General features: G+C 44.3%; 1 protein-coding gene across 2 annotated transcripts in view; it reads right to left on the bottom strand.

The window, feature by feature from the left end:
* The window catches only part of DTD1 (D-tyrosyl-tRNA deacylase 1), a 191,579-nt gene extending 182,267 nt beyond the window's left edge, over nucleotides 1-9,312 (bottom strand). For both annotated transcript variants that reach the window (XM_025400276.1, XM_025400275.1), the window contains exons 1-3: nucleotides 9,096-9,312; nucleotides 3,035-3,125; nucleotides 618-853 (exon numbers count right to left, since the gene is read on the bottom strand). In XM_025400276.1, coding sequence (XP_025256061.1) covers nucleotides 618-853; nucleotides 3,035-3,125; nucleotides 9,096-9,138 — 370 coding nt within the window. In that variant the 5' untranslated portion in view covers nucleotides 9,139-9,312. The remainder of the gene's footprint in view (nucleotides 1-617; nucleotides 854-3,034; nucleotides 3,126-9,095) is intronic.
* Nucleotides 9,313-16,141: the final 6,829 nt, after the last annotated feature.

Raw genomic sequence — 16,141 nt, 5'->3', positions numbered from 1 at the left:
TTGTAACAAATGCACCACTCTAATGCGGGATGTTGATTATGAGTGAGGCTATGCATGTGGGGGCAGGGACATATGGAATATCTCTGTACCTTCCTCTCAATTTTACTGTAAACCTAAAACTGCTCTAATCAAATAAAGTCTTTATTTAGAAAAAAAAAAAAAGAGAGAGAGAGAATGTAAACTACTTCATCATTGTTTATAACGATTACATAGTAAAATCATATTTTGAACATATTCAGTTAAATAAAATATATTTTTAAAATTAATTTCACCTGTTTCTTTTTACTTTTTTAAATATGGCTACTAGAACTTAAAATGACATATTCCAGCTAAGCTAAACAATCAAAGAAACACCACTGTATTAGCCACACCTCTGGGCTCCCAAACATTTTCAAAATGTGAACAGAAGGGAGGAAGGCAAGTGCCAGCAGGAGCATTCTGAGAACACGTGTTACGTGTAACAGCAGCAATAGCAGCAGCTAGTATGTGGTTCTAAGTAAGTAACAAGCATAAACAATGACTTTCCAGGAAAGGTGATGCTGCAATTGCAGCTTCTCTTTTCCCTCTGTCCAGGAGTGTCCCAAAGACTCCTTCCTGGATGTGGCTCTCCTGCTTACCTTTGATAAGCTCCGGTCTGTATGTTTTACGCAGCTGCTCCAGGAAGCTGTTATAAAAGCCTTCTGCCTGCTCCGTGGGCATTGCTAGGTGGAAATCAGGCTTGTTTCCCTTCAGGACACACTGGAGGGTAAACTGGCTGACACACAGAATCTCGTACTGTTTGTCCATCACACTCTTAGACCAGTGCTTCCCGCTCTCATCCTCAAACACACGCAGGTTTAGAATCTTTCGGACCCTAAGGGGAAAAAGAGCAGTGAGAGCTACCTGAGAGATCATAAGCCCCCCGACACACTCCATACCCCAAAAATGTCACCAGCTTCCAGCCAAATAAGGACATAATGACAACTCCAGCCCTGACAAGAAGCATGACCTCAGGCAAGTCACTTATCCACCCTGTGCTTCAGTGGCCTCAGCTGCAATACAGAATAATAACAGTTCTACCTCACAGGGTTGTTTTCAGATTGCCTTCTTTTTTGCCAGTCCCTCCAGTTCACAGCAGCTACTGGTTAGAACTGGGGCTAAGACAACAACCACCTATTCTCTGCTCCTTTAGGTCAGGGATATCTCAAAACATGGATCCAATTGTAATTTTTCATGAACGAATTCATCACATTAGGATAAATGACATCCATTTTTACACCCCTTCTTGGAGCTACTCAAAATGAACAATTCGGCTGAGCGTGGTGGCTCATGCCTGTAATCCCAGCACTTTGGGAGGCCACAGCGGGTGGATCACCTGAGGTCAGGAGTTCGAGACCAGCCTGGCCAACGTAGAGAAACCCTATCTCTACTAAAAATACAAAAGTTAGCCAGGCGTGGTGGCAGGCGCCTTTAATCCCAGCTACTCAGGAGGCTTAGGCGCAAAAGTCGCTTCAACCGGGGAGGCAGAGGTTGCAGTAAGTCAAGATCATGCCACTGCACTCTAGCCTGGGCGACAGAGGGAGACTCTGTCTCAAAAAAAAAAAAAAAAAAAAAATTCAGCAAATACACTGAGAAAAATCATGGTTATTGCAAATATGCAAAAAGATCTGGAGAAAGACATCTTGACAACTGTGTCACAAGCTCCTTAAGCCCCAGAGGGGCTTTCCCTATACATGTGAAGAAGGATAGTCACCATGGCAAGAAGGTTGACCAGGTGACATCTATAGGGTCAGATCTGAGAAGCACAGCAGAGAACCACCAGCATGAAAGCTGAAAACCCACCATTTGAGAGCCACACTTCTGGATGATGTTGAAGTCAACAGCAGTTTCAAAGACTCTATAAATACTAATTCACTGACTCTTAATACGGGCATCCTCAGGGACAGGTGCTACTCCTTACCCCCTCTCCACAGCCAAGGTTTATCTTATGCTGAATCACATCTCTTAAGCACCAGGCTAAATATTAGCTCTGTAGTATGTCAGAGCCATAAAGACATTCAAACCCACAGCTTCAGTTTTTAGCCATTACACCATTCTACTGCTTCTTTGAGTATCCAGGGGACAGCTACTAAAATACCACCATCACTGAAGTAGTACTGAATGATAGTTATTCATCATCAACACCTTAGCGGGAATTCAGTTTCAAGTCTGATTTTCAATCTAATACAAAAGAGACAGTTGGGCAGGGTTATACCCAAGCTCTGAGCACCAAGGGGCAGAACAAATGGATCCAGCATCTAAAGTAAATGTGCCCCGTGGTGATGGAGGGGAGAGGTGCACGGAGGGCGCATTCTGCTTTTATGTCTGGAATGAACGGAAGCTGTAAAGTGAACAATCATGAAGCAGGATTTTAGGGCTATATTTCATCTATGTTGCCTTGGCTAAGACACCTAAAACTTTCTATAGTAGAGTTTGCCCATCTGTAAACTCAGAAAGCCAGGCAGGCAGAGCAATGGCAACTCCTGCTCCTCAACCCCCACCACCACCTTAGTAAAAAGATCATTGGCTTCAAGGTCAGGGAGCCCAGACTCTAACTGGGGTTCAGGTTTTTTGCTAAGTGTGTGTGCATGACCTGGGGCAAGGAATTTAACCTCTCTGAGTTCCAGATACCTATGTGCACAGTGAGCTAGTAGGCACTCTAAAAATACATAGTGCCCAGGTAACATTGCCCAATTTAAAAAAGAGAAACCAAACGTAAGAAAAGACGCTTGGTTTTTGCATTAAGAGAACAAGAGGCATGATCTGAGGCCATAGTAGCAAAAAGACGGAGGACAGGCGGTGCTCCTGCTCTGAGGCCGACTTAGTGTCGAGGTCTCCCAGATCATTCTTCCTCAGTCTCCTCCTCTGGAACACGGAAATAACCATACTACATCCAATGGAACAATGGTTAAAAGTGACAAGGGCTCACTTCACAGGCACAAAGTACTATGGAAGTTCCCAGCATAACCACCACCATGTAGCCCATTCAAACAGCGATGACAGAAATGCATCTTACATGTGCTCCAGTTCCTTCTGCGTATCCTCCAGGGAAATACCCAGCAACACACATATGCCCCTTCCAATGGCACTAATCTGCTCTCCTCCAACTAGAAAGGAACCAAAAGGGAGAGAAGAACTCAGAACCAAACAAGGGCATGAAGCACATTTAGGTAACCATAGGAGTATTTTAAATATCATACACACTTCTTATAACTTCTTTGGTTAAAGTCAGCACGTATTCAAAAATGAAAAGAGTTACATAAATGCAATGAGACGATAATAATTTCCATCCATTCTGATTTTATCTCTGGAATGAATGGGAGCTGTAAAGTGAACAACCATTCAGCAGGATCTTAGGGCCATATTTCATCTATGTTACCTTGGGTAAGACACCCAAAACTTTCTATGGTCAAGTTTGCCCATCTGTAAAAACAGAACTGTTTTCCTCCCCTAGAGAGGCCAGATCAGCTATATTAATTCTCAGAAAGGATATTCCTGCCTTTTGTGGAAAATCAGCAAATATGGTAATACAGTATACAGGAAGCACAAAGTAGAAAATGTTCACGTCATAAAAACAAATGATTTTCCTACTTACTATGAGGACAAATACATAATACATAAAAATCACAATTTATGTGTTAAGTTTCAACTCATCAAACTGCTATTATTTCCCACTTTAGTTCTGTGGTTACATTCTAAGCCAATGATCTCCAAACCTTTTTCAATCATACATCTTGTCCATTAAAAAAAAAAAAAAAAAAAGGCTCTAAGCACATACTCCTAACATTTGCATATGTATTTATAACCAAATGTATGCCCTACTACCATTAGACAGTATCTCAAATGGTAGCAAGATGCATCATTATGGGCCGGGCATGGTGGTTTATGCCTGTAATCCCAGCTCTTTGGGAGGCTGAGGCAGGCAGTCACATGAGGTCAGGAGTTCAACACCTGCTTGGTGAACATGGTGAAATCCTGTCTCTAATAAAAATACATAAATTAGCCAGGCATGGTGGTGGATGCCTGTAATCCCAGCTACTCAGGAGGCTGACGCAGGAGAATCACTTGAACCCGGAAGGTGGAGACTGCAGTGAGCCAAGATCACATCATAGAACTCCACCCTTCCAGCCTGGGCAACAAGAGTGAATCTCCGTCTCAAAAAAAACAAAAAAACAAAAAAACAAAAAAAAAGATGCATCTTTATGATGGAGAATCCATCATTTTTTTTTTCCATTCGTTTTTCTTTTTAAGAGGCAGGATCTCTCTATGTTGTCCAAGCTGGAGTGCAGTGACTATTTACAGGTGCAATCCCACTACTAATCATTACAGGAGTTCTGACCTGCTCCATGTCCAAACTAGGCTCCTGGTGGTCCTCTGGTCCTGGGAACTCACCAGATTGACGCAGAACTTTGGTATGACAGCAGGTCAGCACAGTGCACTATAGCCCAGAACCCCTGGGCTCAAACAATCCTCCCTGCCTTGGCATCCACAGTAGCTGGGACTATGGATGCACGCCATCACACCCAGCTAAATCTGTATTTCAAGTGGTGCTCTTGATAATTTTCTACTTTTTTTGGCCAATTATTTGCCAATCTTAATAGATTATGTTGTTTTACTATTTCATCTTGTACTGACCTAATGTTCTAATCAGGAATAGAAGGGTCAACTCAGCCATTTTCTTGTTGTTTGCTCACTTCTGCTGGATAATAGCTATAAATATAACATATAACACAGTAACATAGACTATGCCATGTTGCACTATACTGCTAAAGAAAGGGTGAGAAACTTCCCTCTTTCTTCAGTTGTAATGGCAAGAGACCACCTGGTATTCAGACCCCAGGAGAGCACATCAATCCATTCCTGAAATATCAATAATGCTTAATTTCTCTGATTTTTATGCTAAAATTTTTCAAATATTTTCTCCTGTGCTGCTTTTCTTATAATGAACTATGTGTGTGTGACTTATTGTCCTTTGAGCCACTGCCTCAAAAGCTGAAATAGAAATAATCTATCCTGACATAGGTAGTAAACAACTGGGGGTTGGTTTGCTCATTTGCATTGCTTCAGAAAAAGCCTTTGGCTTTATTTGTTCTTTGAATAAATCAACATTACTTTCTTACAATGCTGATATACTTTCTAAATTTTTCCCAAAGTATGTTTCAAAAAATAAAGGTCATGAAGTTATATCTACCATCAAAGTAAGGATTATACATTTTAGAAAATATGAGAAACACGAAAAAAAGAACAAAGGTAAGTACTTTAATATTTTAATGATTTCCTTTTAATATTTTATCTATTCATACATTTTCATTCATATTTGTTTCCAACTACTATAATAATGTTGCATGTAAATTTTGGTAATAATATTGCATAAGAATTTTTTCATGTCATAACCTTTTCCTAAACACCTTTTAATAGATTCATCTCATCAAGCAGACTGATTAACCATCCCATTTTGCTGGACATATGGCTTCTTTCAAAATTTTCACTTCAATAAATAACAGTGTAATGAAAATCTTTGTACACTAAAACCTTTTCTACAGTTAGGATTATCTGCTTAGAGTAGATTCTCAAAAGTAGAATCACTGTCAAAGAATTTTGACAGTTTTATAATTATCTTAACATGAAACAAATTATGGCCCAAAGGCTATATATGACACAGAAACTGCTGTCTTATTTTGGAGCAGTTTCGTCCCTCCTCCAGGGACAAGCAGAAGGACTAGGAGGTTCAAAAGGACTTTTTATTACAAGTAAATGGATCTCACCAAGGGAAAAAATCTGAGAATCACCACTTTGAACAAAAGATCAAAGGGCTGGAAAAGACCTGAGATGTTTGGTCAAGTTCCCTACCTATTAGTGGCATCAGCCCTGAGATCGCTTCCTTAAGAATTCACAACCTCTAAAGTTAACCTATTTAAACCCAAACATTTTAGATCCTCTTCCAACACTGTGTTTACAGACATCAGATTTTAGCTGCTGACACTGAGTGATGGGACATGGGGGTTATTGCATTATTCCGTCTGTTAATATGTTTGAAATGTGCCATAACAAAGTTTTAAAAATTAGATTATCACGATACCCAACCTAAGGCATCAAAATGTGTTTGATCAAGCTGGGTGCGGTGCCTCATGCCTGTAACCCCAGCACTTTGGGAGGCCGAGGCAGGCAAATCACTTGAAGCCAGGAGTTTGAGACCAGCCTAGTCAACATGGCAAAACCCTGTCTCCACTAAAAATACAAAAAAAAATTAGCCAGGCACAGTGGCGTGCACCTGTAAGCCCAGCTACTCAGGATGCAGAGGCATGAGAATTGCTTGAATCCAGGAGGCAGAGGCTGCAGTGATTCGAGATGGCGCCACTGTACTCCAGCCTGGGCAACAGAGCAAGACTCTCTCAAAACAAAAACAAAACCAATTAGCCAATTGGAGAAATCTGATGGACTGGGCATCAAATGATATTAAAGGGTTACTATTAAAAAAAATGTGTTTGACCAATCACACAAATTGAATATACCACATAGTAAAATGTGTGACTCCTAAGCTGGACATAGTGGTGGCACATGCCTGTAGTCTAGCTACTCAAGATGCTGATGCTAAAGGATCACTTGAGCCCAAGAGTTTGAGGTAGTAGTAAGCTCTAATAGTGCCACTGCACTCCAGCCTGGGTGACAGAGCAAGACCCCCATCTCTAAAACAAACAAACCATAAATACATAAATTTAAAAATAAGGGTGAAGTCAGCCAACTATTTTAAAATAAAATAAAACGTGTGACTCCTGATATTTTATGCTGTTCTGACCATAAAACAGGAAGTTAACGTTTTAGAATCCCTAAAATAAAATGCCATTCAAACACAGCCACATTTCAGTGAAACCAGCCACATTTTAAAGGAATCAGAAAATCCCTTTCCATTACAATGCAACTAGAAGGCCCGCATAAGTGGAGGGCCCTTCTAACATAATTTCACAGTTCCCCAACCCAGAATTCCCGAATTATTTACACTTTCCCATAATTAACACCCTTATCTTTTTTAACATGTAGGTTAGGTTGTTTTAACTGAAAGCATATAACTTAAATAATGAACCAAAATAACCCAAACTCTATTCAGCACATCTCACAGAATATACATTTTCAATATCCCAGATTAGCAGGATGGAGAGTTCAGGAGAGAGATCAAAATTTAAATCTGTCAGTGATGACCACACACAGCAGCAGACTGCAAGATTCCTCTCAATAATGCAAAACATCTTTCATCTATGAATTTTCCCAGTTTTCATGAATTTAAATATTTACCGAAATGATGTAAACCCTTTAAAATTCCTAAATCCCAGTGCTACTCTATCCGCTATTATTCCAGGACCATTTCCAAAACCAGTTACCAGAACAGCTTAGAAATCATTAGGCGGGGCTGAAAAATAGACTCTCAGATTTAAATATATGGTTTTGGTGGGTTTGGTTGTTTCTTTAGGGGTTTTTGTTGTTTTTGTTTTGTTGTTTTGGGGGTTTGTTGTTTTTTGAGACAGAGTCTCGCTCTGCCGCGCAGGCTGGAGGTTAGTGGCACAATCTCGGCTCACTGCAAGCTCTGCCTCCCAGGTTCAAGCAATTCTCCTGCCTCAGCCTCCCGAGTAGCTGGGATTACAGGCACCCACCACCGCTCCCAGCTGATTTCTGTATTTGTAGTAGAGATGGGGTTTCTCTGTGTTGGCCAGGCTGGTCTCCAACTCCTGGCCTCAGGTGATCTGCCCGCCATGGCCTCCCAAAGAGCTGGAATTACAGGCGTGAGTCACCGCCCCCGGCCTGTTTTGTTTTTAATTCATACTTTTTGTGGACACAAGAACACATATTTGGTGCAGACTGGCTCCAAGGACAGGATATCTGAAATTATTTGAACTGAAACAATATAATTCTGCCAATAAAGACAGAAAAGACTAAAGACAATATAAAGCTTGTCATTTAAATGTTTTTTAAAAATTATCTTTCGTTGGCCGGGCGCGGTGGCTCAAGTCTGTAATCCCAGCACTTTGGGAGGCCGAGACGGGTGGATCACGAGGTCAGGAGCTCGAGACCATCCTGGCTAATACGGTGAAACCCCATCTCTACTAAAAAATACAAAAAAAAAACTAGCCGGGCGAAGTGGCGGGTGCCTGTAGTCCCAGCTACTCGGGAGGCTGAGGCAGGAGAATGGCGTGAACCCGAGAGGAGGAGCTTGCAGTGAGCTGAGATCCGGCCACTGCACTCCAGCCTGGGTGACAGAGCAAGACTCCGTCTCAAAAAAAAAAAAAAAAAAAAATTATCTTTCGTATCGTGGTTTTCTTAAAACGACTACATTATCTACACTAATCATCTGGACCTCTGATGCCCAACCAAGACTAGAGTGCTCGAGTGATGACCAGGGGTCGGGTGGCTTGGTCCACAAAAAATGAGTGAAAAAGAGAAATGTTTTCATCTTGAATTCTTTAGATCCTGCTCCCTCGGCGCAGAGTTCAGCGACAGAGGGCGAGGGGCGTTCTGGGCGCGGGGCGCCCTTCATCCAGCCTGGGTTCCAGTCACGTGCGTGCACGCAACTGTCAGAGCTCAGCCCAAGGAGCAACCCTTCGCATCTGTGCATTTCATCCTGAGTCAAGCCCCATAAAAATTGGAATACGTAAAAATGGGCAAAAATTGAACATTTAAAATACAGCAGTGAAAAGGGAGGAGTGCCTGCTCCAGAAATGCTCTACGCGTGGTTCATCAACGCTCCCTGAAGAGCGGGCCACCGGGATGCTCCGAGGCTCCGCCATCCCGCACGCAGGACAAAGGTGCTGAGAATGAGGCGCGCTCGTCCTGCACCCGCTGCTGAGAGCCCGAAGCCGGGGCGCGCCGGGGCCGGCCGGGCACGTGCACGGGGCTCTCCGAACGCCGCGCTGCCCAGGAGCCGGCCCTGGGGACTCGCGGTTGCGGGGACCGAGCTCGCGAAGGGGACCACGCTCGCGGAGGGGCCGCAGCGGCCCCGAGGATGGCGCAGGAAGACCCCCCACGCAGGACAGCCGGTCGCGGGGGTCAGGGGCGGCTCCTCCCGGGCCCGGCCCCGCCCGACTGACCTGTGACGCTGGCCCGGGTGACGCGCTGCACCACGGCCTTCATGGCGGCGGCTGGGGCGAGTGGGGCGGCGCCGCGCTGCGTCCGGCCTCGCGACTCTGAGGGCGGCTCCGCGGCCGGCGCCCTCTGGAGGTGACACCCGGAAGCGAGCCCAACGGTCCGGTCCGACTCGGTCGGCTGCTGCCCACCCCACGTCGGCCACGCCCACTCTCGGCCTGGCGATAGGCCCACCCACTCATAGATTGACTCCGCCCATGCATGCCACGCCCACCTGCTGCCCAACCGTAACCCCGCCCGTCATTGAAAAGCCCAGTCCCGGTGCTTGGCCCTGCCCCACCCACATCGGGGTCCCGCCAGAGCCCTTTGATCCCGCCATCGCGGGCCCCGCCCCTACCCAGTGCCCAGAACCCACTCTGCCCCGAAGGCAGTCTCTACGCTGGCTTTTTTCTCCAAAGTACCCGAACCTAAGAACCCGTCATCACTAAGCCTTTGAATTCAGCCTGAATCCTATTTCTAATTGTATTCCTCTTTCCTCTTTTCCACTCCTCTGCAGGCGGATCATCCCAAATTCTTCTTCCCTTATCTTCCTGCCTCAGTGGCTTCTCAGATACCACATACAAAAGGATCTGCTGCCTAAAATAGCCATTTAACTATCTCACTATTAATTCGACTTAGCCATGTCATGATAATAAATAGGTATGTGATTCTAGAATTCTAATTTCTCATTTAATACAAATACTAATAATTGGCCCCCTCACTGGGTTGTTAGATTTAAATAAACCAAACTACGTAAAAGTGCTTAGATGGCAGCAAAGGGCTATACAACTATTACCCCAACAAATTATTACCGTTGCTAAAAATAATTCCATCTCAGCAGTCTTCACCTTGAAGGTGACTAACAGCATTGGTGGGTGTAAAAAAGGCATTGAAATGGAGAAGAAACCCTCACTTGCCCAGAAAAGACTGCAAACTAGTATGCTTGTTTGTTAAATACTGAATGCTAAATTGCCTTAAAAACGTTGTCAAAGTTAACATAACCAGTAACGAGAGATCATGTGCCTCCTGATATTGCACTGGGAAGGACACAACCTCAATCTTGCGGTATTTCTGCCAAATAATGTATAACTTGAATCCAATCATGATGAAACATAAGACAAAAATAAATTGAGGAACATTCTACAAAATAACTAGGTAGGATTCTGAGAATTAATGAGGAATTTTTTTTTTTTTTTTTTTTGAGACACTGTTTTTTGCTCTTTTTGCCCAAGCTGGAGTGCAATGGTGCAATCTCGGCTCACTGCAACTTCTGCCTCGTGGGTTCAAGCAATTCTCCTGTCTCAGCCTCCCGAGTAACTGGGATTACAGGCATGCGCCGCCACGCCCGGCTAATTTTGTATTTTTATTAAAGATGAGGTTTCTCCATGTTGGTCAGGCTGGTCTGGAACTCCCGACCTCAGGTGATCCGCCCGCCTCAGCCTCCCAAAGTGCTGGGATTACAGGCATGAGCCACCACGCCCAGCCGCGGACTTTTTAAAAGACAGCAAAACTACCTGTAATCCCAGCACTTTGTTAATTCTGGGTTTCTGGCATGGAGCTTTTAAAATTCTTGGAATTTCTCAAGAGACAGGAGTATCTTTGTTATTCATGAGCTCCTTGATTATTCCTGAGTTTACTAACAAGACAATTCAGATTGGGAGCTGATCACAGGAAAAACCAATCCTGACTGGATGTCTGAGCCAGCCCAACCTGTGGGAGGGGTAGAAGACAGAGATTGAGTTCAACCTGTGGCCAATGATTCAATCAGTCATCCTTACATGATAAAATCCCAGGAAAAACTCTGGACACTGAAGCTACATGGAACTTCCTGGTTGCTGAACACATTGATGTGCTGGGAGGGTGATGGCCCTGATTCCACAGGGCGAAAGCACAGAGGCTCTGTGTTTGGTACTCTCACAGACCTTGCCTAACATATCTCATCTGGCTGGTCCTAATTTTTATAATAAAACTATAAATTATAATTACAGCACTTTCCTCAGTTCCATATGTCATCCCAGTGCATTATCAACCCTGAGGGGGTCATGGATACTCCTGACTGTGTAGCCAGTTGCTCTGAAGTGCAAGCGGTTTGGGGACACCCAAGTGTGGTTGGCACCTGAAATAAGGGCAATCTTTTTGGGAAACATACCCTTAAACTTGCAGGATCTGTTCTAACTCCAGGTGATTCGTGCCAGAGTTGAACTGCAATTCACCAGTTGGTGTTCAATGAACCCCGAAGCCCTCCATGCCATATTCCACCATAAGAGTCATACCCTTTCTTTTTTTTTTTTTTTTTTTTGGAGACAGAGTCTTGCACTGTCACCCAGACTGGAGTACAGTGGCTCGTTCTGGCTCACTGCAACCTCCGCCTCGCAGGCTCAAGTGATTCTCCTGCCTTAGACTTCTGAGTAGCTGGGATTACAGGTGCTGCCACCATGCCTGGCTAATTTTTGTATTTTTAGTAGAGACGGGGTTTCACCATGTTGGCCAGGCTGTTCTCAAACTCCTGACCTCAAGTGATCCACCTGCCGTGGCCTCCCAAAGTGCTGGGATTACAGGCGTGAGCCATCGCACCTGGCAAATCCCCACTTAAATAAGTGGCTCCACTTGTTTCCTGGAGCCAGCAGTGACCTGTGATTGCTCTCTTCCCCATTCCCTAAGTATCTCGTCCATCAGCAAATCTTCTCCCTCTCCAAAACCTATCCCAAAGTGCCCTCTTCTCTCCACCCCTCCCGCATCATCCACTCCACCATTCTTTCCCATTTGGATTTCTACAACACCTTCCTCACTGGTCTTCCTACTTCCCCTTTGTCCTTCTCCAAGCCATTCTCCAGGCACAGATGAAAGTGATTCTCTTAGAATATAAAGTCTTAACAATCCAGACTCTGACCACCTTTAAATTCCTCAAATAGTCATTGGTTGCTACCTCAGGACTTCAGGATCTGCTCTTGCTCTACCCGGAACAGGTAGGTTCCTCTACCTTCATCCACTCTTTGTACAACATGCTTCTCTCCTGCCTTTAGGTTTTCAGCTTCAATGCCACCTCCTCAGACAGATCTTCTCTATCTGCACCAAGAAAAGTAGGTGTTCCTGCTCCCTGTTTTTCTCATGTTTGTCCCGTGGGTTTTCTCTCATAATCTTCTGGCGACTTTCAATGACTGTATTTGCCTGGTAAGCTGTGTTCTTCTACCTGTGTCTCTCATGCTTACCACTGAATCCTCAGCATCTAACACAGTACCTGGGGCTCAGGTAATATTGCCAAAGGAATAAATGTGAGAAGCCAATTTTTTGGCTTAACAGTGTATCATGGATTTACAGTATTTCTCTATTAATAGATGTGCAGATGTTAAGGGCTAATATATGTATTGTAATTACCCTAAACAGTTTTTTCTGTTGATGAACATTTAGGTCTGAATCAGCTGGGATGTTTTTTGGTTCATGGAACTCAAAATGACTCAAACTTTTAAGAAGTGTGTTATTTCCAAGTAGCTGGGACTACAGGTGCCCGCCACCACACCCTGTCAAGGCAGGAGAATGGTGTGAACCCAGGAGTTGCAGCTTGCAGTGAGCCGAGATCATGCCACTGCACTCCAGCCTGGGCAACAGAGCGAGACTCCATCTAAAAAAAAAAAAGAAAAAGAAAAAAAAGAAATGTGTTATTTGTGCACTGTTTTTTTGTTTTTTGGTGTTTTTCCTTTTTTTTATGACCTTAGGAAATGTGACTTAGCCCGATTCAGCTTCAGTCTTCTTATCTGTAAAGTGGGGATAATATCTTGTCTTCAAGATTGCAGTGAGGAGTAAATATAACACAAGAGCACTCAAAAAACGATCTTGCAGCAAACAATCTAAGTATATTTTCACAACCACACAGACATGATGGGGCCGTATCTGTCATTTTGGAAATGATAATAGGCCATATCATTAATCTTAAAAGTCTAATTCAGGCATTAAAGCAGAGCTCCCCAGAGGGTCGAAAGCCCAGTGCTAAAACCCGCTGGAGCACAGCACCCGAGAAAGCATGGTTCATTCCACCTGGGTGAGTTTCTATTGCTAGGAGCACCTTAATTCCATCACTTCTTTGACATCAGCCATTTCAACGTTTTTCTCTAATCTATCAGCACACAAATTGGGGAGCGATTTTCTTCTCTGGAAATGGATTAGTCCAGGAGATTCTCATGTTTGCTTTGAAGTATGCTGGATCTGAGATGGAAAAATCCAAAAACATGGCCAGATGGTCCTCTGATGTGAAATCACCAGAAAGTCTCTGTGAACTCCACGTGCCTAGTTCCCATCTACACGTGTCCTTCCAGAAAATCCACTCAAAATACCTCCTCACCTTGGATGTTACCTTGATTCACCTACAGTGTTTGGCGAGGCACCAACTAAAGGGCAGGCCCGGCCCGGCCACTGAGCAACCAACCGAGTCCTGGGACCTCCCAATGACCTAAGGCAAAAGGTAGTGAGTTCTTTCAATGTCATCTTAGGGCACTGTGTTTAATGGGCTCACTCAAGAATTATTTAATTAATTAGGGAATTTAATGAACTAGGGTACCTTTGTTTGACTCATCATCTACTCTTTTTTTTTTTTTTTTTTTTTTTGGTTGGAGTCTCGTTTTTTTGCCCAGTCTGGAGTGCAGTGGTGTGATCTCAGCTCACTGCAACCTCCGCCTCCTGGGTGCAAGTGTTCCTCCTGCCTCAGCCTCCCAAGTAGCTGGGATTACAGACGCGTGCCACCATGCCCGGCTAACTTTTGTATTTTTAGTAGAGATGTGGTTTTGCCATGTTGGCCAGGTTTGTCTCAAACTCCTGACCTCAAGTGATCAGCCCACCTCGGCCTCCCAAAGTGCTGGGATTACAAGTGTGAGCCAGTGCTCCTGGCCAACATTTTTTTCTTTTTTTTTTTCTTTTTTTTTTTGTTTGAGACAGGGTCTTGCTCTGTCACTCAGGCTGGAGTACAGTGGTGTGATCATTGTTCACTGTAGCCTTGAACTCCCAGGCTCAAGCAATCTCCCACTTTAGTCTCCTAAGTAGCTGGGACTACAGGTATGCACCACTGTACCCCACTGATTTTTTTATTTTTTGTAGAGACGGGATCTCGCTATGTTAGCCAGGCACCATCACCTACTTTTAATTAAAAGCTTGGATTTTGTGAAGCTTCATGTTAACTTGTAAACTTTTGTTGGATAAAAATAAAAATAATTCTGTCCATTAAAAAATAATAACCCTAAGTTTAGGGCTTTATCCCCGCTAAAACATTAACCAGAAATCTTATTCTAACACTTTTTTCTCAAGTGCCTAAATAACCTCTGGTCCTTTCTTCTTCTTTGAATCAGCTTTACCATCCTGCTGGTTTTCTCATTTACAAGTTGAACAAATATTTGACATTTGCTCATTCTTGTATTTGACTCATGTTTTTAACTTTTGAAAAGTATACTTGATGGTCCTGAGCCTCTATGCATCACAGATACAGAGTGGGACTTTAACAGTATTCTTCCATAGCTGGGTGGCCTTTGCCTGCACAGCACATCCAGGGTCCCCAAGACCACCCCCAGGTTCAGTGATTTGCTGGGAGGACTCACAGGATTCAGCATATAGTTATTGTCACATCTGTGGTTTATTACAGCAAAAGGATATGAAACAAAATTAGCAAAGACAAGAAGTGCACGGGGCAAAGTCTGAAGGAAAACAGGCACAGGCTTCCAAAGCCCTCCTCCTATGGGGTTGCAAGGGACACATTCTTTTCCTCTAGCATTGATTTTTTTTTTTTTTTTTTTTTTTTTGAGATGGAGTCTCACTCGGTCAGCTCACTGCAACCTCCCTTTCCTGGGTTCAAGCGATTCTCCTGCCTCAGCCTCCCAAGTAGTTGACATTACAGGCATGTACCACCATGCCTGGCTAATTTTTGCATTTTTAGTAGAGGAAGGGTGTTTCACCATGTTGACAGGCTGGTCTCAAACTCCTGACCTCAAGTGATCCACGTGCCTTGGCCTCCCAAAGTGCTGGGATTACAAGCGTGAGCCACCACGCCCAGCCTGACAACACTTTTCAAGTGTGGTCTACCGGGGTAGCTCAATAGAGACTCAGAATTTAAGTTTTTTTATTGGGAGTTTTAAAATATAGACACCCTCTACATAACACATAAATTACAGGTGGGTGGAGGCAGGGTGAAGGGTGGGCTGGACATAGAGAGATGTTTGAGTCTGCAGAAGCAACACTTGGACCCCCAGGTACCCACCCCAACTTCCTGCACTTCACTCAGGAAACCTGAGGTTTCTGCTTTGCCCGGAGCAGAGGAGGGGGATGTGGCCCCGGATTCAATGGAAACCCTTATTCTAAACAACCATCTCCAAACCCCCTCCCCAGTCTAGTTCCCAGGATTCCTACAGCCAGGCATCTATCCTCAATCCCTGTGGGAGACTGGAGAGAGGACCCTTCTCCTGGGAACTGATTGACAGATGCTGGCATGTCAGTACCTCCCACTAAAAAAATCTGGCTTGCTGTCTCTAGTGGACATTTGTCATAGTATTTGTCTTCCCAGCATTTTGTGAACATCCTGTATTTGGGGAACTTCTCACCTTAAAACTCCACATATCCCCACAGTAGAAGCCAGAAATTCTTTCCCAGACTTAACTGCAGCTAAGGCAAAGGAATGTGACCAACACGCCCTGAGTTAGGCATCCCCAAGTGAAACTAGATTCGGAAGCGAGTGATAAGCAGGCTGCTCCAGGAAGCCATTCTGATGTGGGGTCTTCAGAAACTCCCTGCTCTCAGAGGTACCGGAGGCAGGGGCCCAGCAGGAACAGCCTATTTTGCCAGCATGACCCCACAGTGCCTGTACCTGGTGGCGGTCTGCAGGATACTTGGGGTGCCATTCCTGGCTGCACTGTCTGTAACTATGTTTCCCTGATGATCCCCCTAATTCTAGGAGTTTCCCAATATCCTTTCCAAAGTTCCTTTTCAGCATGAACTGGCTCCAGTTCTGTGGTGTGTTGCTAAGAATCCCAACTTCAAC

The sequence above is a fragment of the Theropithecus gelada genome, chromosome 10, assembly GCF_003255815.1.
Source record: "Theropithecus gelada isolate Dixy chromosome 10, Tgel_1.0, whole genome shotgun sequence".
Taxonomy (NCBI): Eukaryota; Metazoa; Chordata; class Mammalia; order Primates; family Cercopithecidae; genus Theropithecus; species Theropithecus gelada.
Note: the sequence above shows the minus strand (reverse complement) of the source record. Positions and strands in the feature narration are given on the sequence as shown.